This window comes from Scleropages formosus, chromosome 7 (genome assembly GCF_900964775.1).
Source record: "Scleropages formosus chromosome 7, fSclFor1.1, whole genome shotgun sequence".
NCBI lineage: Eukaryota > Metazoa > Chordata > Actinopteri > Osteoglossiformes > Osteoglossidae > Scleropages > Scleropages formosus.
The window spans coordinates 14378538-14402090 of NC_041812.1; the positions used below are offsets into that span (position 1 = coordinate 14378538).

A 23553-nucleotide genomic window follows, 5' to 3' on the forward strand; every position below is an offset into this window, starting at 1 on the left:
ATGTATATCACCGAAACAGAAAATCCAACAATAATAATCTTTTAAAAAGGGGGCAATGCTATATAATGATTAATGCAACGCCACATAGCTAAGTTAGTGGGAAGTACGATATTAAAACCAGTAGCGGTTGTGTTATACGGCGCCACGTGACGCTCCTGCGTTGCATTCCAGAATCTTAAATTTGAACAGTGAAGAAGCCCATGAGAACATTTATCTCTTGGCGGCAAATTTTCATGTCTTCTTAACCATTATAAAGCAGCGAGGTGTCTCTCGTTTACCGGGTTTATATCAATAAAACAAGAGTTCACACAGCACTAGCCACAAGTCTGAGGCGGGAAGCAGGAAGTGTGCCGCGCGCCTGTGTCACTGCTACTCGAGTCCGGCTGGACACAAGAGTTCTGCGACGTCGCTAACACTCACAGTACTGACGCAACCGCGGACAGGGCAAGAGCAAGTCCGCTTGCTTTTAAATGAGCGTTTTTGATTTATTTCGCAGTTTTTTCGGTGTCCCTGGTGGACGCTACAACGGAGACAGACAAAGGTACGGTGCTGTACTAAAATCTTGTCAAATGAGGCGACTAGCCAGCGGGCCGCGAACTTATAATATTTCATCATGTTTTTAATTTGTGTGTATGCGGCTGTTGACTGCGTTACGGTTCGGTCGTGTCGAGTTCTCAGTCTGAGTATTTTAGAGTTACAGCCAAACTTGTAAACACTCACTGTTTTGCAGGGACGGGCGGCACCGAATGGGTTGTGGCACAAGTTTTAATAACAACAGTCCCGTCCGGTACAGCCGGGTTTTGTCATTAGCCTAGGCAGTGCAAAGCCAGGCACATTCACTGCAGCAATGAATGTGCAAATTGCTCTTCTAATCTATGCGACGAGACGAGGCTCACAACAGGCAATAGTAGAGAGCTGTGTCCGCTGGAGCAGCAGGTCGCTTCCAAGCGCTTTCGTTTCGGAGCGGCGTTCGCGTTCATAACAGCTCAGCCTCAGCACACTTGTCTTACGATATGGACAGCTGTAGGTCCCATAGCGGGCGCGGTGGCGCAGCTGGTTTCGCTGGTCCTGCTCTGGCGGGTGTGGGGGCTCGAGTCCTTAGTTAGGGTGCCTTGCGATGGACTGGCGTCCCGTCCTGGGCGTGTCCCCTCCTCCTCCAGCCTTGCTCCCTGTGCTGCCAGGTTGGGCTCCGGCTTGCCGTGACCACGCGGTTTCAGACTGTGTGTGTGTGTGTGTGTGTATTAGTTACTGTAAATAACACAATTCTTTTTTTTTTGCCACACATATTGTCAGGGATTCTTTCTTTGATGGGATGACCCATGATGACGACGATGATGATGACGATGACCAGTGCGAGGGCGAATGCCACAGCGGTGGCTACGGGGGCCGGCCACAGGACTCTTTTGACGAGGCCCTAAGGTTCGGCTTCAGCTTCGGACCTTCTGGATTTTGGGTTCAAGAGCCCCAGTTGTTTGGTCACATTCTCAAGCAGATGGAGGAACTCTTCTCTCCAGGCTCCTGGGAGCAACAGCCAGGCTTCAGACATTTTGGTAATGCAGCACTGCTGTGGTCTTACCTGTTTCCGATTTTGTCTCTCCGCGTATCTTCTCTAGTCCACATTTCCTCTACTTAAGGAATTCAGGGTTTCTCCATTTATCTAAAAAGGGATGTATGTGCATTACAGACATCCCTCAGATTGAGCAGCCTCCTGGGGAGCATGGTGATGCAGTGGCCAAGGGTGGCTCTCTCAGAGACTTCATGCTTAAATCTCCAGACGGCCCCGTCCCTCCTGCATCCCAGCAGCCGTCCGGTCCGCCTTACTCGTTGCCTCACAAGGGGCCTTTTTCTAAGGTACAAGGAAACCCGCTTTTTCTATATTCCTGTAACTAAATTCACTTTGCAGAATGTGTTATGGGCTTGTGCAGCATTATTATGGTTGTCATTCTTGTCCTTGCACTTTTGATTGTCCTTTTTTTCTTTCTTTCTTTTGGTTCAGTTTAGTGACCTTTGGAGGGATGTACCAAAAAGGGGAGTGGAAATGGAGACAGATAAGAAGGACAGTGGTAAGAATTAATTTCTCTTGAATTCAGTTCTGCTGATGGTTTTCAGGATCAGCACTCAGGGATTACAGTTTGAGTTCAAGCAAACATGGCATCACTTGTCTCTGGTCAGCATGCTCATATTGAATGGGGTATTTGATAATTTATTCCATCACAGACTATCTGCTGTCTGATGGTACAAGAACAAGAAATTATATTTCAGATGCAATTATTGTGTAGGTTTTTATATATAATATCAATTAAATATATGTGTCAAAGGGGGTGCGGTGGCACAGTGGGTTGGACCGGGTCCTGCTCTCCGGTGGGTCTGGGGTTCGAGTCCCACTTGGGGTGCCTTGGGACAGACTGGTGTCCCGTCCTGGGTGTGACCCCTCCCCTTCCAGCCTTATGCCCTGTGTTGCTGGGTTAGGCTCCAGTTCCCTGTGACCCTGTATGGGACAAGCGGTTCAGACAAGTGTTTGTGTTTGTGTGTGTGTGTGTGTGTGTGTGTGTGTGTGTGTGTGTGTGTGTGTGTGTGTGTGTGTCAGTAGTGTTGTTATAAATACTGGGAGCATTTCTTAATGCTTACTGATTCATCCTGTGAATGTAGTCTTCTTATTGGTCACCAACATTCACAAACTAAATAATTTGGAAGCACTGCAGTTGTATCTTCGCTATCATTTGTCAGCTGAAATGATAAGCAGTGGGTCCTCTGCTGCTCAGCAAACTGATATTAGAAAATAGAAAGTGAAGAAAATGCGGTTTAAAAAAAAAAAAAAACAAACAAACTGGAATGCATTAATGTGTTTGAAAGCACAGAGCTAATATACTGGAATTATGAAAAAGAGAAGCAGCATCAAAGGTATTCCTTATCCCGTTAGTTCAAAGCATAAAATTACCAAAGACATACTTTTGCGATTTTCTTTGAAAATTCCTGTACAACATTTTGATGACTTCTTGCCTTCAGATTTGGACTCACTGGTGTCCTCAGAGGGTTTAGACCAGATATCACCTCCATCTACATCGTCTCAGCCCAAAATCAGATCTTTCTCTCAGTCAGTAACAATCACTAAGGTTGTGGCACCTGATGGGGTAAGTCAGAAGGATAGTGAAATTATCAGTATGTGGATGTAATACACCTGATATTGTCAAGTTTGACTAATAAAACAATTGTTAAATGATGTCCAATCCTGGTAGGGGGGGAAAAAAAAATCTGTAAGGACATGTAGTTTGTAAATTTCATACTTTATGAAATTTCCAGTAACAACCATAATCTAAGAACTTTGTGTTGCGGTGTCCTTGTTTTTTACACTCTCTTTGTTGGTGTGTATTAGAGTGTCGAGGAAAGGCGTACTGTGAGAGACAGTGATGGGAATGAGGAGACCACAGTCACACGTTCAAGGGGTTCTGGGGCCAGTAGGGGATCTCAGAAACGGCTTGATCCCCCAGCACCTGGTTAGTATTGAAGTTGAATTATGGTTCGCATGTAATGATGGGACACAAAGGTGAAGAGCCTCACAGACAATATGCCGTTGCATCCCAAAATGTGAAACTCTAGGGAAGATGGCAAGCGCATGTGAAGCAGTAATTCACTAATCTTGAGAGAACATTTGCTCACTCAGTTTTCAAAACTTAAAAAAAAAAATCAGAAATGTTTTTCACCAAAGCTCAAGTGATTTGAATTGTTTGCATAACTATATTTAAAAAAAAAAAAATGTTTTGTGTGTGTGATAATTTTTCTTGTGTGTCCAACTACATTTTTCATTGTAGTGTGTTGTAATGTCTCTTTAACATACCCAATTATAGAGAGAAAACCAAACTGCTGTATAATGGTATTAAGAAAACGCATAAAATGTTTAGTTCAACTTCCTTCTGCAAATTGTTAGATGTCATGCATAAACATTTAAATATTTCTTTGCTGATAATAAGAAAACATTCATTGTCAAATTGATGTTATTTAAAATATCAGATATAGAATTGTTTAAGAAATAATGATTCTTTTGCTTGAATTTTTCATGGGAGTAGTTATAAATTAGTACATTCAGGAAAAAAAACCTTAACTTTGTATTAATAAAGGATTTTAATTTTAAGTACTAATACAACACCCACCTGTAATTGACAATTTTCTTCACACTAGTTACTTTGTACATGAGCAATTATCAGATGTCTAGTTATATAGTTACAGAACAAGTAGATGTATAAAGTGGTGCAAACTGGATTAAGAAGCACTGTCTCAGCACATCATTTTGTCAGTGTCAAGTTGTTCATCTTTGTTGAGTGTCATGTAAGATTTGTAAATTTAACTTTTAGTTTACCTTGCTCTCTATCTGGTTAGTCAGCAATGGTTCTTATGCTTTTTTTCTTGTTAGTGTATGTGCTGTGGTTATTTATTGTTACAGACCCCTGCTCTGTGCATGTGTCTCCTCATTTAAGTTCTGCTGTTTTTTTTTCTTTTTGCTTCTAGATATCTTTTCACCTTCTGATGGACTACAGGATGATTTTTCCATTTTCTCCAAGTTTTTTGGTGGATTCAAACGCTGATGAAGAGCGGAAGTACTGTTGGGTACTTTCTGGATTGTTGCTGCTGTTCTCAAATGCAGTAATTCAGCATTTAGGGTCAGCAAGTTCTTTCATTACAGCCCAACTGAAGTCAGCCAGGATTAATGGTCTGTTACAATTGATAATGCCTTCCTTGTTGTAAAATACCTAAGGTTACATGATAGTTTGTGCTATTGTTTATTCATAACTTTGGAGCATTGCTTTGTAATCAAAGATGGTCTGAAATTAAGAAAGCAATGTGGTAAAAGCTTGCTAATGTAATATTTTCAGTGATTTATTTTACAAATATTTCTTTGACTCATTTAGATAACTAAATAAAGGAATCAAAATATTGCAATTCATCTTCTATTAGGAATGCCTCTATTTACATTCATTGCATTGTGTGGGATGAACATATCTACTGTATCTTTCTCAGGGTTTGGACTAAATTGAAAATGTTGAATATAAATTCTGTAGTATTAATTTCACAATCCATGTTCTTGTATGTTTTCTTATAAATCCATTTTTAGAATCCCTTTAGTTTTTGCTTCACAACTGTACCTTGGTTTGTTGTTTTCAAAAATACATTTTCCAGTATAGTTATTGGTAATTGCATTTTCTTCATTCTTGTGGCATGAAGGCCATCTGTGTTTTCACCTCAGCCATTTGCAGTAAAATGCACTCAGGCACAATCCAAGTAATTGGAGTGTGGGATGACCTTAATTCAACTAACTTTTTAAAGTCTTTATGGTTTGGGTCTGGTGGTAGAGAGTGTAGGTGACTGAAGATCACAAGCCTTTCAATTGTCTTCCTTGAATAGAAGTTTGGGAGAAAATATTTTGTCATTTAATAGTTTTAATGTAGTTCAAAGTCAATGAAAACAAAATGTTTTACAAAGTATTTATAGATCTTGGTAGAAACAATGTATAATCATTAAGAGAATGGTGAGGAATGTATGTGCATTTTTTGGAGCAGTATTTTGGTGGGGGGAAGAGTGCATAGTTTTCAGCACTAACATTGAGTAGAACTCCATCAGGCTTTGAGAAAATGAACACTAAATTTATGCGTATAGTTGACACTTTCCTCAAAAGCGACTCATTGTTAGGCTACCTACAGTTATACAGGTGGGTCATTTTTAGTGGAGCAATTTATGCTATGTACCTTGCTCAAGGGTACTACAGCTGAAGATAACTCAAACCTTCTGAATTCAAAGGCAGCAAATCTAAGATTTTGGGCACCTGGTAGTATGGTGCTATCTGCTTGTTTCCTGGAGAAGATACCTGGGGTCAACGTGTCTTGCCTGCCTGCCAAATCTCCATTGCGCTTTGGCTTTGTCAACAAGGCACCGACCTGCGTAATGACACCAGAACAGCTACCTTTACAGCTGACCAGTAGGTAATGTTCCATGCATTATCTGACACACTTTTCCAGCAGAATGCAAAATGTTGTATTCGCTTAAGAACAAAGAAGAGTGATTCTACTGCTTGTAACATTGCAGGAATTTCTCTAAAGGGACATACTGTACCTTCTGTGAGTAGGACTGTTTGTGCTTCCACCATAATGTCCTACCTTAGGTTCCCCTTTCCAGGGGCAAAACCGCCTACCCTGTCTTCCAGTGACATCACCTATCTAGGGCACCTTGTATTTGACCTAGATATGGGAAGACACTCCAGTCTGAAATGGAATGCCATTAATGCCAGCCTTCCTGCCTTGGATGCTCTTGTCTCAACCGTGACTCCTCCAAATCTATCCTAAAGCAGCTCAGGGCCATGTACAGGTAAGTGCTGGCTGTCACTTCTGCAGCATCTTCTCATTTTAACTTCTATCAGCTGCATGTGCTTTCTTGTTCAAATAGTTTCACTGTCATAAATGTATGCCGCAAATACTTCTCATTCTCATGGCATTTGTTTGTTGGTTGTGACCCTTCTGATTGGTCCTTGAGTACAATGGCATTACTTGGGTCTCTGCCCCTGCTGAAGAACTCCATACTCATGTCACTACCTCATAAGGTATCATATATTGCTGTCATAAGTTTGTTTTTACTGAGCTTTCTAGCATCAAATTCCTCTGCTTATACGTACAATCCAGTGGCAGCTTTAATCTTGATACAGTGACAAATCCAGGAAATATTTTGCTACACATTTAAAGAAAAAAAAAAAAACAATCCTAGCAGTCTAAGACCAGCTGCAAAATACTGTGAAGAATCCACATTTCTGTTCACATGAACACAGCGCTTGTATCCTTATAAAGGCAAGTCAGTCCCTTTCAAACAGGCTAGAAACTTATGACATAACTTACCTGTCCACATCAAACTGGTTTTTATATATTCTTAAATAACATGCACTGCTTATTCAATCATAAATATTTCTCAGCAAAATAAAGACAACATTTTTGCTTGATGCAGAAAAGGCATTTGACAAAATCAACTGGGCTTTCCTTTAAGTTCAAGAAAAACTTGGATTTGGAGAATCACTAGTTACTTTACACAGGGACACCAGGTGGTGATGCCCACTCCCTCCTCTTGATGTATTCATACACCTGCTCTCTGCAGCAGTTTGATATTCATGGCATACAGATTCATTGTATTTCACTTACAATAAGGCCTGTGCAGACAACACAATGTTGTCTTCACAAAATCCTTCTGATCGCTACCAGAAGCTATCAAAATAATAAACACATTCCCTGATTATTCAAACCTGCAATAAAATTGGGGTGGCTTTGGTAATCATTTACATTTATTAATTTAGCTGATGCTTTTCTCCAAAGTAACTTACAATATTAAGGTCAAAATTATCACAAGCTTACAGTTATTTACCCACTTATACAGCTCGGTAATTTCACTGGAGCAATTTAGAGTAAGTACCTTCTCAAGGGTACTACAGCTAGAGGTGGGGATTGAACCTGCAACCTTTAGATCCAAAAGCAGCAGCTCTAACCACCACCGCACAGCTGGAATCATCCATTTTTTTTTTTTTTATTTAAAAAAAGAAAAAAAAAAAAAACCTTCCCCCACCTTAAGAAGGTAATTTATTCCTGATTCCCTTCAGAAAACCAGTTACCATTAGTGTCAACAGAAAAAGTTTATGGATTGCTGAGCCCTAAAACTGACACCAATTTATGGTAAAATATCACCAAATGTCATTTAAAAAAAAGTTACTTTAACCATTGATATAACAAGGCAGTTTCCCTTCATTACTATATGGTTGTTTGTCCTCATTCACATTTCATAGCTATTACAAAACATTCGCTTAAGCACTTATAAAACATACATATGTGTTAACCTTTAATAGAAAAACTCAAAACAAACAAAATCTATGAAAATCCAAGTGAATTCGCACTGAAGTCTGCATCAAACAGGGGCCACGGTCACTAAGGCTACAGCAAGGGACACTATCATACAAAAGGTAATGGAGGTTAAGAAATTAATACAGCATGAGTCAAACTGTCACAGAGAAAGAGCATATGGTGGCTCTGGTCTCATGCTGCTCAGCTGTTGGAAGGAGTGTGAAATCTAATCTCAGCCTTTGTAAATGTAAAGAAATTTTGGTTTTAATTACAAGCTTTAGGAAAGCAATTTATCATCTCTACAGTCCTTGAGGATGGAGATCCCATCCACAGTGTAACCTGTCTCCCCCACCTCCAATTTTCTGGGATAGGCTCCTGACCACTATGAATCTAGACCAAGCAGTTATTGATGATGAATTAATGAATCAACTAAACAAATGTAACCAAAATGGTAATCAAGTTGATGCAACTGAATTTTTATCCTGTACATGAGAGGTATAACCTTATGTGAAGGTGAACCCAGGCAGTCAATGAGTTTTCTCCTGCATACACCCAGCAGTACAAAGGAACTGCTGTTGTATCAGTCTTGCTACTTAATATACTGGTGCATGCTCATATACATTTCCACACCATCTTAAGAAGCTCTGAGCAAATTTCCTTTCCATTTTACTCAACACTGATATGCCAGAGCAAAACTATTGTTTATATTAATAAACAGTCTTTTATAGCTGAATTTTATTTCTCCTTTATTAAGCAGGCAACAAGTTAAGAAATAGCAAAAAAAACTATAGCAAGGAACTAAGAGACATGCAGGTGGTTAACTGATTCTGATTATAAAACAAAAGTAAAAAGCAGAAGGACAAGACAGGCATAAAGTCTTTTGAAACCTAGAAGGTGTACCTGTGTTGGTAATGTGCCTGCCTGTCAGTCCTCCTTAAAGCTCACTGTTCGCAGTTCCATCAGTCACACAGTGAACCCAGTCTTAAACTAGTACTACATCCACCTAAATATCCCTTAGTCATTAACATACTGTTTTTTCCAAATCAGCTGAACGTGTGTTCTGAAAACAATGATCCATTGTGCCATTCTTTGTTGTATCTCACTTCTTCTTCTCTTCATCCTTCTTACCATCAGGTGGTTTTGTGCCAGTCTGTGAGGCCAGGGATCCCATTGCATTGCGGATGGCCTCATTGTTGGGATCCACACCTGGAAGATTCTCCAACACACTCTGGAGGAACTCTGGGTCCTGCATTACATCATAGTCATCTTCTTCCTGAGAAACATAGAGAAAGTGACAATGTGTAATGGAAGTAAAAAAGAGCTAGAAAAGGTGTCTTTTGAAAACATTGTACATATTAAGCACCTACCTTTGCAGAATCGGCTGTGTCCATTGGAACTCCTGTATCCATGGAAATAGATTCACCAAATTCTGTTCCAACAAATTAGAACAGGGGGTTGTGTGTGGTTAAATGCACAGAAAACAAGATTGTAGATACTTTTAGGGTGGCAATCTGTAACAATGGATAGCATATATCACCTTGCACAGAGCCTTTTGCCTAGCAATCAAAAAATTCCCATTTCCAATTCTGACCCTGCTGAATGAAGTACTCGACAAAGTTACTTTACTTGAATTGCTCTGGTAAGACTACATTGGCAAAAAATTTGATCCTCTTAACATACCTTTGTTAGATTATTAATCTATACCTTCCCTACGTATTCATATGTCTACAACACAAAGTGTGGGAAAAGAGGAAGGGATTGAATATTTTCCGAAGGCACTGCTCCTGTTACTGACTAGCCATTTGAGTACTTATGACACTTGACATGTTCACGTTTGTTCCCATTATTTAAGTTTACTTTAATGTACGTCTTCTACAATTAAAGCACTATATAAGAAATTGTATAATGTACATAATTCAGTGGGGGGGGAGAAATCGATCAAATCATCTTGCAGAAAGGTATCAGCTAAATAATTAGCAATAAGCATCACCCTGTGATACTGGCAAGCAAAGAGGGGTGCAAGCACCAACTACAGCACTTGTGTGTACCATGTGTGTGAATGTTGGATGTAAGTGTGTCCATGATGCTGTTAAAACTTACACACCTCCTCCAGCTCCCTGCAGAGACATCTGCATGGCATATGCGATCTGCTCCTCCTCAGTCATACTACTGAAGTCTGGCAGCATAGCTGTGCCAGATTCAGGCTGTGACACAGACATCTTTAACAGTGCCTCTTCTGACTCTGTTCATGCAGGACAGGGGGGGAAAAAAGAAAAAAAAGGTGTTAACACCATACACCCATGTCCAGTGACTGTTCTACATGGTTGTATAATGGCCAAAGAATAGAAGGATATTTTCACAAGACCACTTGCACCCAACAGTGCAAACACTGTTTCGTCATGTTCCAGTATTCTAGTACAATAACGCCCTCATTTGTAAACAACAGGCTACTAACTACCCAGTATATAAAGAACTAAAGGTCTCCAATCGAGGGCCACAACACAATTCTCCGTATTAAGATTAAGTCATCTCACCATCTCCAGCAGGGGTAGAGATCCCAGCTTCTGCAGCAGAGGCAGCCGCTGCCCTGCGAGCTTCCTCCTCTTGCCGCTGTCGCTGCTCCTCCATTGACACACGCAAGGCCTGAAGGAGGTGGGTGTGGGAGGTGATTCAAAGAGTTACTTCCATTGAAACATTACTCAACCTTTCAAAATAAGATTACAAGCAGAGGAATAACATTTCTTCTCATGCTTTCAACCTAACTTGCTTCACTGAATCCTATAATGCTAGTGACAACAGTTGTGACAATAATATTCATTAATTTAGTAGACACTTTCTTTCAAAGCAACATATTCAGTATGTAGGTATGGATGTATGTATTGTTACATTTTTATTGACTGCATCATGGTAAAAGTGAATTTGGAACTACAATTAGTTACAAATACACTTCCAGTCTGAATAGTGTTCACTGAGGAGTCAGGCCAGATTATTTTAAAGCTGAAAGAAAAGTTTTGAAATATGGTAAACCTCCTTACTCCATCACCAACAGAATCTCAATATCTACATACAGCATCCATGCCTGGATTTCCAGCAAAGTATCATTCCCAGATTTCAATCCTCTCAAAGTCAAATCTGACCTTCACACCAAGCCACCACCTTCTTTTTTGATCACATGCTTTCTAGTCTTTTACAGTCCATTCTTCCACTCATTCCTTTGATTTCTTATACCTTTTAAATTCCTCACTCTCCTGATCCTTGGTATCTGCATTCAAAACACCACACTCACTAGTTTTTTTTTTTTTTTAAATTTATATATAATTTAAAAAAAAAGAAACCTCCCTAGATCAAACTTGAGTCCAGGAGTAAAAGCCAGTCTTCTTGCCTTTTTCTTAAAATTCTAAACATGCAGTCAACAACCAGCTATCAGCATTCCTTGCCTAGAATAATCTCCTTGATTATCACTTTGGATTCAACATCAGCCATTTCACCAGGACTGCCCACTCTAAAGTGTTGTAAGATCTTAATCAGGTTAGAGATGCCTCCTGCCTCAATCTCAGACTTCTCTGCAGTATTTGACACTCAGCTACCTGATCCTGCTTCCACCTCTACAACAACTTAGTATCAGAGGATCAGTACAGAAATGGCTTGAGCCTTGTCCATCAGATGGATCCCATCTGTCTTTCTCAACTGGTGCTCTGAAGGGCTCAGTGCTGGGATCCTTACTGTTCTCCATGTACGCCATTTCCGTTGGCCATCATTACCTCATGAGTTCTGACACACAGACAATGCCAAGCTCTTTTCCTCCTCTTGCCACCCTATTGCACACTAATTATGCAACTTTATATCTCAGACAGCTCTGCCTGGATGGCTCTCTACCTTCTACATTTCAGTGTTGAGACAGAGATCCTTCATCTCTCAAGCAGATCCATCCACTTGTCAGAAATTCTGTATCAAGCTGGGCCATTCACTTAAGAGTTTATCAGTCAAGAACTAGTAAGTTTGACTCAAATTTCTGCTTCTCTCGGAATAAAAACATAACCTAATCCTGCAGATAATTTCTGCACAATATCCTTTTCATATTATGCATAAATTAGTGATATACAATGCATCCCTTTCAAATCCACTTCTCTCATGAGCTCCTAATATGCATTTCCTATAAATTCTACAGGCAACTACTCAATTAATGTACACTAAAAAAAAAAAACCCTGGTATTGAACTAACTTATGAAAATTACATGTTTGCATCCATAACTTACTGTTGTAAATGCACATTGCTTTGGAAAAGAAAAAAAAAAAAATCTGCTAAATGAATAAAGGTAAATTTACAGAGCTGTTATTACTATACTGTAGTTAGTCAATGTGATGAAAGTAGACAGCAGTGACAATGCTGTAAACTGCAATACAACATGGCAACATTAATGTTGTTCAACCCGATTACTGGTAGCTGTGTCTGAAGTATAACATCCGTTTGTGGGATTTTCCTCTGAACTTAAAGTGAGCCTCACCAGTGCCAGCTCAGGGTCAGCACTTGGGTCCACCCCAAACTCAAAGTCACTGGCTCCTAAGCCCAGCATGGAGCCACCCTCTCCAGCCAAAATAGGAGAGGACAGGAGAGCATCAGCCAGGCTTGGTCCAGGTGGCACAGTCACCAGGTGAGAGCCTGTACCCTCTTTTCCATTGAGGGTGTTGATGAAGGCTGTGAGCTTCTCTGTGTTCAGCTCCTTAAAAAAAAAAAAAAAATCACACACACACACACACGAGTAAGGCAAGTGTGACCACAGTACTGTAAATGCATAGTGCAATGAGTACTATGAAAAATGTGTCAATGGACTACAGACAGCATTTCACTGCCTCATTTACCTCCTCTCCAAAGTTGATCACATCCACGTTGACTTTCTCTTTTTTCAATCGTTTTGCAAGCTTGACCAACTGTTGGGCAAAATACACGGAGAGTGCAGTTAATACAGCTGCAAAAAGGTTAATCTTGAATCTGGTAATTACTGTCTAGTTTGGATGAAAGGTTTAGCTAACCAGGAACAGGGCTGAGGAGCACAGTTCTCACATAACTGAGAGACACAGGAACTCACTTCTTTCTCATGGTCATCCACCGGACTTCCCACAAAGGCAATGATACGCATCTTGTGATTCTTTCCCTGTCTATGTTTTAGTGCCAGCTGCACAGAAATAGAGACAGGTCAAATAGAGGCAACTAGAAGTAATTATGGGTGTAAACAAACAACATTACTTATCACCATAGGGTAACTGCACCATATGATAAATATTTCTAAAGATCCAAGTAAACTGGCCTTATATGATATTTAATCTAAGGTTGCACTTAATTTAATTGTACTTGCTTTTTAATTCAGGATTTTTCCTAATGTAACTATAAGAATGCATGTGATAATTTAACATTTAATTTTGTGATGCTGTATGTGCAGCAAGCATTGTACTCTAAGAAAGACCGCGTGTAGACAAACTCACATGAGCCACTCGGATACCAGTGCAGAAACTGATTTTGCCCCGCGGCTGAACAGCATGTAGTTTGGAGAGAATGCGTCCCGTGTCAGGGGTAAGTGTGGTCAACACTTCACAATTACTGCACAAGGACAAGTACAAAATTAGTAAACACACATACAGAGAACATATTAAAGACTAATATTTCCTTAAGTGAGAATAACACAATAATCATGAGACAAACAGATTAAGAGTTCAGCATAACCTTAACCCTGTTCAGTCACTTGTATTATGGGAAATGTGCCTCCCTCAAATTCAACCATATGGGCCCAGAGACCCAGGCACTTCATTTGAAGTGCCATTAGAACCCATAGTCTAGAAAACTTTCACTTAAGCAAAGAATATGAACAACAAAAACATGAGATTTCTACAAACATTTCTGTGATGCTTGTCTTTATACTTGTAACAATGTCCACAGAGTCTTTCTACAGAGTGCTATATAAGAACAAATTGTACTGAAATGTTTTTGTCCGACAATCCCGAGCAGCAGGTACATCACTGCAACAACAAGTACAGAGTTACACACATAAAGCAAAGACAAAAAGTGCCACAAAGTCACTTACTTGGCCATTGTGATTAGACCCACATTGTTCTCAGGGTTACTGCGAGTCTTAGAGTGACAAACAATGTTGACAGCATCCTGCTGGGCCTGCAATCTCGTGGGCAGGAAATCTCCATTACGCATGTATTCACTGTTGTCCACACTGTAGAGCAAAGTCCAGAGCAAGTATTACAGAGCTAAATCGATTAAGGATTGTGCTGATGATTGTAAGAGCATAAATTACCCATGGCTATTTTATACATTTCCACATCTGTGGAATACGCAGAAGGGGGGGGCGCGATGGTGCAGTGGGTTGGACCGGGTCCTGCTCTCCGGTGGGTCTGGGGTTCAAGTCCCGCTTGGGGTACCTTGCGACGGACTGGCGTCCCGTCCTGGGTGCGTCCCCTCCCCCTCTGGCCTTACGCCCTGTGTTGCCGGGTAGGCTCTGGTTCCCCGCGACCCCGTATGGGACAAGCAGTTCAGATAGTGTGTGTGTGGAATATGTAGACTTATACAGAGTCCAAAAAGGGATGGAAAATGTTTTCAGAGATCAGATGATGATGCTGAAGTAAACCTTGCAGTGATTACCATTAACTAAAGCTTTCGTTTACAGAAAGCAGTCAAATTTATTGCATAACCGGGCAAATCATTTTGCCAGGATAAATTTAACTCGAATCGCATTGGAAATCCCCAGAAGTTACTTAACACTTACTATGTCCTGAAGTATTCAGTGTATATTTAAATTAAATCATGTATAAAATGTAAAAATAACACAAACAAGCCACAAAAATTATTTTTGTAATTTCAGGGGCATTTGCTGAACAATACACAATGAATGGAAAAAACGGCAACAGAACACTGTGCTGCAGCAATCTAAAATATCATCAATATCAAATCAAATATCAATCAAATACCAAGTGACAGCAGACAGTATCTGTACACACGGCCTAGTCTAGACTAGGCTGAAATAACATGTATGTACTATATTCAAGTCATACTCTTAAGCTATCTTAAGTAAGGTAGTTAAAATTAGGCTAAACACTTTTTTTGTGCTAAGTAAGAGCATTCTGAAATGGAATAAGGCTTATTAAGAGATGGATTCGCTATCAGTTAAAGAGAACTTATCGTGCCTGACGAACGAAGCGGTTGAGGCAAAGCTCTTGAGGTAGCAAAGAGGTGTTTGTCAACCACCCGCGTACGTTTTCAGCTACCAGACATTACCGCAACATCAGAGCTAGAAGGAAGTCGCCAGTTAACCGGTACTAAAGCATTTTGTAGAGCTTGCTTTACCACCTACTGCTATGTGAACATTTCTAAATGACACTGGAGCCCTAAGGAGCGACCAGAACAATGTTCAACGAGGCCGGTCCAGTAATGACTCAGGGAAACAACATCTCGCGCCTCCTCGGTGCACTGCCAGCTGCTTTTCATTCTCACCCATACGCCTATTTCCGCCGTAAAATAAAGTTAAACGGCAGAACACCTTCCCATTACTCAAAATATTCATGTTAAACGTAAAAATCCACAAACTTTCGAAAATATCTGTGTATTTCTTACCAGACCATAGTACTCTCAAGCACCATTTTGGAAAGTTTTGCGTCGATTCTGACGAAGTTGGAAATGCCTGTTTTCATTGGCTAAGACACGACTCCCAATCACTAACCCGGATGTTAAAATTGTTCTCGCCTCTGTGGATCAGGAATTGATCCCGGTTATGAGTCGCAGAGCTGGGAAGTATAACGTGTCAATAATGCAAAAGTGTGTTGTGAGACCAGTCCATTTTTCAGTACCTTGTGCATCCGATCAGATTGTTCAAAGTGACTGAGAACAGCGTGTGTGAGGACAGTTGGTAGACTAGTAGTAGTGGTTACAACTGTTGGCTTTGGACAAGTTGATCCAGGCTTCAGTCTCTTGCTGTAGAGTCAGAGTGTAGTTCCCTGAACTGTTCCAGTAAAAAAAGTACTCAGCTGTTTTATTTAACGAGCAACTCATTGTAAGGTGTTCTGGAGAAAAGTGTCAGCTAAATGTATATATATAAATGTGCACTTTAAATCCACAAATACTCAGTTAAGTGCCAAAAGTTTGAGCACAGTTGGCTTTGAGTCATGGCCAAGGTGGGTCACACTGGTTAACCTTGAATGTACTTTTATTTCATAAGTTATAGCCTCTGCGTATTGAGTTACATTACATTTACTCATGCTTTTCTCCAAATGACTTACAATGTTAAGTTACTTACCCATTTATACAGGAGGAGGGTCATTTTACTGGAGCAATTCAGGGTGAATACCTTGCTCAAGGGCATTACAACTGGAGGTGGGACTCAAACCTACAACCATTGGGTCTAAAGGCAGCAGCTAACCACTACACTACCAGCTGCCCCAGCAGAGTTAATGCCTTCCATGATAACACATTTGAAGGGAAATTTTATTTTGTATTTTTTTGGGATTTAATAAATACTTTTCAAAGGATTTTTGTTATGTTTGGACAAGTGCAAAATGTAAATAAAAATTATAATCTCATTAATGATTCTTGCTATATTTTAAGGGACACGAGGGTCTTTAAGGACGAACAGTTGGAGAACCATTTGCCATAAAATCTTTCTGAAAAAAAACTAGATTTCACCCAGTTTTTAGTCGTGTATACAGCATTGTGTGATGCAGGTTTGTGTTTGGTTGGTCAAACAATCCCTTGTAAATCACACACACACACACACACACACACACACATTTTCAGAACTGCTTGTCCCATACAGGGTCACAAGGAACCGGAGCCTACCCGGCAACACAGGGCGTAAGGCCGGAGGGGGAGGGGACACACCCAGGACGGGACACCAGTCCGTCGCAAGGCACCCCAAGCGGGACTTGAACCCCAGACCCACCGGAGAGCAGGACTGTGGTCCAACCCACTGTGCCACCGCACCCCCCTTCCCCTTGTAAATCATTTGTATGTAAATCATTTCATATAGATTATATCATATATTATGTTCCTGCATAATGCAGAATTCCTTAAGAATATTGATTAATGTATCTGATAAATGTTATATTCAACTAATTTTAGTCCCTTTTTATATATTTTTAAAATGTATTTATATAACACTGTACTGAGTTTGTCACAAAAACATTGCATTTTTCCAGACTGAGACAAGTTTAATGCTTTGTGCTCTTATATACACGTCAGCAATATATGAACATTGGTGCACATGGTGGAAAGAAACAGACTAACTTTACTTAAGAATCACACGTCTGCAACTATGTCTCTCTTTCTCCTAATGTAATGCACAAATTGTATTCTCTGAGATGTACATCGCTTTGGAGAAAGGTGTCTGCTAAATGAATAAATGTAAATTTATATAGGTATTATATGAGCTTAATGTGTTATTTCATTAAAAAGTAAATAGTTGAATTTTTTTTTTCTTCCAGTACTGAGACTGAATTTGTAAAGATCAATGTGAAACAGTTAAAAAAAACAAACTTTATGCATTATTAAAAATAATCTATTAATTGCTATTAAGATAGGGTGGTGCGGTGGCGCAGTGGGTTGGACCGGGTCCTGCTCTTCAGTGGGTCTGCGGTTTGAGTCCCGCTTGGGGTGCCTTGCGACGGACTGGCGTCCCGTCCTGGGTGTGTCCCCTCCCCCTCCGGCCTTACGCCCTCTGTTACCGGGTAGGCTCCGGTTCCCCGTGACCCCGTATGGGACAAGCGGTTCTGAAAATGTGTGTGTGTGTGTGTGTGCTATTAAGATACTGTATTACCAATTTTTTACCTTCAATATAATTCCATAGATGGAGCTGCATGCCATGAATTACCCTTTGCATTTCCAGACTGACTCCACTAAAAGACATGCTGTACATAGGTCACATTTTTTTGCCATTGGTAATCAGCATTGCATTCAATTTGTGTCGCTTATCACTGGCTGGAATTTATTTTGCGCTGCATCGGGAACCATCAGTTTCACAATTTGGTTTATTTTGTAAACAAAAGAAACAGTTTAAAAAAAGATGGATCCTGCAGTTAACAGCTTTAGATCACCATTTATTGCAGTAGGGTTTTACAGTCATTGACAGTTCAGTCAAAAAATAATTAGTGAAGCCCTCAGGTGTGATAAAACCAGCATTAACAGTTGTTCGCCAAGACCGGAGTTGAAAAACTGGCTGCATAATGTTAGAAGGATCAAAGGCTACTTTGCGTCAGAAAAGGATCCCTGTTGTTCTGGATCAGACTGTATGCTCTTGGTTATTCTCAATTTCCAGATCATAAGTGCACACATTTATCTAATAGTCAACAGTTAGTCTTTTTTAAGGATTTATTTTATGAGAAGTAAGGCATATCACTGAGGGTAATCACAAGTGATGTTAAATCATAGGCATGATGTCATTCACATATCTTTTAAAGGCGAAATTCACACTCTTAGCCTATAATTATTGCCTACAATGATCAGCTCAGGATGGTGCATCAAGTCGAAACGAGGTAAACACAGTGTTGTTTATTGTTGTACCTCCCGCATTTTCCTAGTTTGGAAAGTCTGTCTGTGCCGTCCTACACAGAGCCTTAGTGGTTTGACAGTAGTGAGTGAAACACCCAGCCTTCACACAACTGTGAAGCCAAGTGTTTCTTTTGCCCACAGGTTTAATGGTTTTAGGCAAGGAGTGAAAAAGCAAGTCTGCTCCACGGCTGAGGATGGAAGACATTTGAAGAGATTAGGAGGGCGTTCACCACATGCGCTAAAAATGACTACAGAACTACTTCCGGTCAGAGAGGAAGCACACACACACACACACACACATTTTCAGAACCGCTTGTCCCTTACGGGGTCACGGGGAACCGGAGCCTACCCGGCAACACAGGGCGTAAGGCCAGAGGGGGAAGGGGACACACCCAGGACGGGACGCCAGTCCGTCGCAAGGCACCCCAAGTGGGACTCGAACCCCAGACCCACTGGAGAGTAGGACTGTGGTCCAACCCACTGCACCACCGCACCAGAGAGGAAGCATAAAAGTCTCAATAATATGGACGATATACAAGAAATCGCTAGTAGATGGCACCACTCACATTTCGCCTATTACGAACATGAAAAACAATTTACCTTCAAACACGCTCAACATTTGCTCAAACTTCAACTCAAGCAGAATCATAATTAACCAAATAACTCACTGTAACAGCGCAGTCTGTTTGTAATGCTAATGTTGTTGAGTCTTTCAGAGAGAGCAGGAAAGATTATTTCCGTGGCTTCGAGAAGTACAGTACAGTGGTCACTGGAGTCCTTCTGCGTTCTGTCCTCTAGGATTGCAGCATCATGTCTCTCTGAGATACTGTTTGATCATCTGATCGCTGGCTCGGCCTTTATAAGACGGAGAACCTCCATCTTAACTCATCTCTTGCGCTATCGCAGCCAAGCATAAAAGCAGCAAGTCTATGCACGCTGAAGCAATTGCAAAATCTTCATGGATGCTTCCTCTAAAAGATTTATCGAATTCACCTGTATCTTGAAGCGCACTCTAATCAGCTCCTGAACCAGGCTATGATGAGATTTCCCCTGAACGACTGCAATTCCAATTCTCTCGCTCTCTCCTTTCACTCTATACAGTCATTCCATGTATCTCCCCACCTTGTCTCTTGTTATTGACTTTCTGTTGCTGCCCAGATCAAGGTCAATACTCTGCCTATAGCCAACAAGATGAACAAAGTAGCAGGACTTGACAGTTACCTGTCATGACCCCAGCTGGTGAAAGCTCCAAGGTCTGCCAGAGGCACCACCTGAGATCCATGTAATTAAGCCAACACAACTGCTTTCATTTAATGTGCTCAAGCTGGGCAGCACGGTGGCACAGTGAGTAACGCTGCTGTCTCACAGCGCCTGGGTGGCGCGAAAGGATGTGGGTTTGATCCCTGTTCGGTCCGAGTGGAGTTTGCATGTTCTCCCCCTGTCTGTGTGGGTTTCCTCCCACAGTCCAAGGACATGCTGGTCAGGTTTCCCCATAGTGTGTGAGTGACACAGAGAGAGTGTGTTCCACTGATGTATGGATGAGTGACCCATTGTAAGTAGTGTATCTAGCAGTGTAAGTCTTTGGGTGCTCTGGTTCCCTCCCACAGTCCAAAGACATGCTGTTCAGGTTTCCCCATAGTGTGTGAGTGACACAGAGAGAGTGTGTGTGTTCCACAGATATATGGATGAGTGACCCATTGTAAGTAATGTATCTAGCAGTGTAAGTCACCATGGTGAATAAGGTGTGTGGGCTTGTAACACTGCACAGAGTTTGTTGGAAGCTGCTTTGAAGAAAAGTGTTTGCTAAATGAATGTAAATAATCAGTTCCCAGCCATATGAAGGGGTTAAAGTCACATCACTAGTTTGTGGATTCTTGATCAGCCTTTTATGACCATTATTTAGTGGCTCTTGTTCATTGACTTGTTTCTCATGCTTCTTTTCCAGTCTCAAGCTCCTGTCCTTTCTATGCCAGTCCATTGTGTCTAGGTCCTGTTTATCACCCTCTCTTTGCCACACATCGTTGTATTGTCTCTGTTCACCCAACGCTACTTTGCTTATTGTGTAATATCTTGTGTGCCTTTTGTTTCTTGTCCATCATATCACCCATACACTTTAATTCCTGGTCAGCACTGTACACTTGTATTTACTCTGCGGTTGGGATCGTTGCACTTTGCGTCCGTGTCTGGCTGGTACAGTAAAACACATTCATGTTCATTTTACATCCAGATGTTACATTACCTATACTTACACCCACACCCCTGGAACAATGCTACATTCCTCTACCTCTGCACTTATCCTGCTCTATGATGTCCAGAATTGAAAGCCTATCAGGTTTTAGTTTTTATTTCACCACACTGGGAAAATCTCCCCTTTTCTTATAGTTAGTAAATCCCTCCCATCGATCAAGAAGGGTCACAAATCCCTTATGTTTCATAACTTTCTATCCAGACCTCCTGAGAGCTACACAAATTTATTCAGCAACATCTTTGAGTATTTAAATATTTTTCTATTCGTATGTCAGTTTTATAAGCAGCAACTTGAGTAATATTTACCAAAAAATTGTGGTATTCAACAGAGAAACTGTGCTTTGATAATCTAAAGGTCTTTGTTAAATTGTTTTTATGTAAAGTGAGATGTACTGTATGTAATTTTGTGTGCCACAGTCATCACGTGGTCTTTGGCTGATAAGTTTGGGTGCCTTCAAAAACACCTTGGATTATCTTATAAGGTTGAAGATTCTGCTCAGTGCTTCTTGTTTCTGGAGATGTGAATAGTTTTTTCTTAAGATATGGAATTTCACACCTGAGCAGAGGTGCTAAGATGTTACTGTGAAAAGTTTCTTTAACAAAGGTTATTTTACAGTATTTTTTAAAATTTTTATTTTAGCTTAAGGTCCTGATTTTTCAAATTCTTTTCTTGAAAATTTGGACATCAGAGGTTTTGCCTGAATATTCACTTGAAAAGTACATTATAAAGCTTTTGCAGTTTGGTGGATGTTTTGATTCGAAATTGTGCATTTCTTTGTTACCTTTCTATGAATTCTGTTGTTAAAATATTAAACTTAGTTATATTTTGTTCTGTGGTATGTTTCTTGCCATGAATTCCCAACCACCCAGAACTCAAACCTACTAAAGCTCATTTCAGTCTAATGGTTCAGGTGATTACTATTATTTTTGCATCTCAACAATGTGTCTGTTTTTTAACATGCAGGTTTATACATTTACATTTATTCATTTAGCAGATGCTTTTGTCCAAAGCAACATACATCTCAGCAAAAGTACAATTTATGGATTTCATTAAGAGAAAGAGACATGGCTGCAGACATGTGACTCTCAAGTAAACCTAGTTTGTTACCTTCTGCTTGCTGCACCGATAAAACACAGGATAGACAAATCTAATAGAAAAATAGACAACTAGAAATAGACAAATTTAACAAAAATTAAACCTATCCAGAATTCACCGTCTCAGTATCAGTTTAATCACGTGCTGCTTTATATTTAAACTCACAAGGAAAAAATAATTCTTATTTTAAACCTTTTGTATACTGTCATCAAATGGATGTCTCTGGGCCTCCCAGGTTTCACACTGAGCTAAAAGAGAGGAAATATTGGGAAAGTGTTATTAATATCATATGCTGCTCATATTTCATTCCAGTAAAATGGTGTGACAATCATTTCCTTTAGAGATTAGGGTATGTTTATGGCATCTTGTAGAACTGTAGCGAGAGAACTGGTTTCTCATTGTGTTTTTCAAAACACAATGAGAAATATTTTATTTAAATTCAGAGCTTGTTTAAAACCCAGTACGAAGAAACCCACTCTGAAATCTGGGACGAGTCAAATAACAATTATGAGGACTAAATTATAAGGAATGTCTCACCAGCTGGGGAAGTCTGGTGCCCTCCAGGAATTCATGTAGTTCTGAATACTGGCGATGACTGTGTTGTTTCCAGAGATTTTCCCACAAGCACCGCACATCTTGCCTGACAGGGTTGCACTGACGGTGACACTCAGGTCAAGCGATAAACTGTAGGTCACAAGTAAGCCTGACTGGTTTTCTATGATCAGGTTTTTGTCTGAGACTGTAATTGAAATCTCGTTGTTTAGCATGATGGGCAGAGACACCGTTTTTCCATTAACCTGCGGACAAAATTGGAGGAAAAAAGTAAAAATAAATTAATTAAGCAAAAATGTGAATTCAAGGTTTCTGACGTGAGTTCATTGTACAAAGTCAGGGAGGCAATTCATTAGAGACTCCTTGCACCACAGGCAACAGAAATATAACATGCTCAGTGTAGCATGATGCTGGAATGATACGTTCAAAGGGCAACTCACCCAGACGCTATGTTTGCTGTTGACAGCGATGGCCATGTCCTCGAAGAATGTGTAGACAGCAGCAACAGTTGCAGTTCCACTCTGTCCACACATCTGCAGATCTGCAACCACACGGAACCATTCCGCCACTAAGGTATCGTCACACACCTCCACAATCTCATAGGCTCCCGCGGAGGTGAGGGTGCCACTCATTCCACTGAAGAGTGTGAAGACGCCACCAGCCTGCAGCAGGCACTGGTTCTGATAGCAGCCTCGTACGCCTTTCTCGATCCGGCATGTTTCGCTAGCCGTGCACTGCATTGTCTCACACACAACAACTCCAGACGGCTGACAAGTGCAAACCTCATCACAGTTTTCTGTGATAATAGATTCACCAATCTGAAAAAAAAAGCACAAACACAAAATAATGACAATAACATTCCAAGATATCAAATTTTAGTGTTAAAATCAAGCATCATCCTGCCTCCAAATGTGGATGTTATGGATCATAATTATCATTAGAAACAGTTTTCAGACAAACCTTTAACCTTCAGCTAAAGAATATAATTAGATTTCTACCGTGAATTCCCTATTTTCCCTTTACCTTGTAGGTCAGGCCATTTGCGTAACAACTGCACTGATCCCAACTGACACAACCAGTTCCATTGAAGAAGTAGCCAGTGTTGCAAGTACAGCCTTCTACACAGGTGGTAGGGCAGTTTACGACGTCTGTGAGGCCGGGACAAGTAGTGGAGCAGGTTTCATCACAAATTTCATAGTGACTGTTCACAGGGCAGGACAAGGCTGGAAGAGAGGCAAGAGGCTGCTCAAGAAACAGTA

General features: G+C 40.6%; 2 protein-coding genes across 2 annotated transcripts; one reads left to right on the forward strand and one right to left on the reverse strand.

Annotated features, from left to right (window-relative positions):
* The first annotated feature begins 354 nt into the window (after positions 1-354).
* On the forward strand, positions 355-4936 carry hax1 (HCLS1 associated protein X-1). Its single transcript, XM_018739310.2, has 7 exons — positions 355-541; positions 1294-1550; positions 1685-1851; positions 1997-2063; positions 3007-3131; positions 3374-3494; positions 4504-4936. The coding sequence occupies exons 1-7, from the start codon at positions 471-473 to the stop codon at positions 4578-4580; spliced, it is 885 nt and encodes a 294-aa protein (XP_018594826.2). The 5' UTR covers positions 355-470; the 3' UTR covers positions 4581-4936.
* A 2653-nt stretch (positions 4937-7589) lies between these two features.
* LOC108926527 (26S proteasome non-ATPase regulatory subunit 4) lies at positions 7590-15532 on the reverse strand. The gene is made up of 10 exons (XM_018739252.2): positions 15475-15532; positions 13940-14080; positions 13344-13458; positions 12950-13036; positions 12723-12791; positions 12368-12583; positions 10397-10505; positions 9967-10104; positions 9230-9291; positions 7590-9135 (listed from the first exon to the last, which is right to left on the reverse strand). Exons 1-10 carry the CDS (start codon positions 15498-15500, stop codon positions 8962-8964), a joined length of 1137 nt encoding a protein of 378 aa, XP_018594768.1. The 5' UTR covers positions 15501-15532; the 3' UTR covers positions 7590-8961.
* Positions 15533-23553: the final 8021 nt, after the last annotated feature.

What these genes read in the sequence shown, in the direction of transcription:
- hax1 (XM_018739310.2), top strand. Translation starts at nt 471, where the DNA reads ATGAGCGTTTTTGATTTATTTCGCAGTTTTTTCGGTGTCCCTGGTGGA. An exon ending in GCCAGGCTTCAGACATTTTG is followed by an intron (nt 1,551 to 1,684) that starts GTAATGCAGCAC and finishes TGTGCATTACAG; the next exon opens with ACATCCCTCAGATTGAGCAG. An exon ending in AGGTTGTGGCACCTGATGGG is followed by an intron (nt 3,132 to 3,373) that starts GTAAGTCAGAAG and finishes GGTGTGTATTAG; the next exon opens with AGTGTCGAGGAAAGGCGTAC.
- LOC108926527 (XM_018739252.2), bottom strand. Translation starts at nt 15,500, where the DNA reads ATGGTGCTTGAGAGTACTATGGTCTG. An exon ending in CTTGAGAGTACTATGGTCTG is followed by an intron (nt 14,081 to 15,474) that starts GTAAGAAATACA and finishes TTTGCTCTACAG; the next exon opens with TGTGGACAACAGTGAATACA. An exon ending in CTGGTATCCGAGTGGCTCAT is followed by an intron (nt 13,037 to 13,343) that starts GTGAGTTTGTCT and finishes ATTTCTGTGCAG; the next exon opens with CTGGCACTAAAACATAGACA.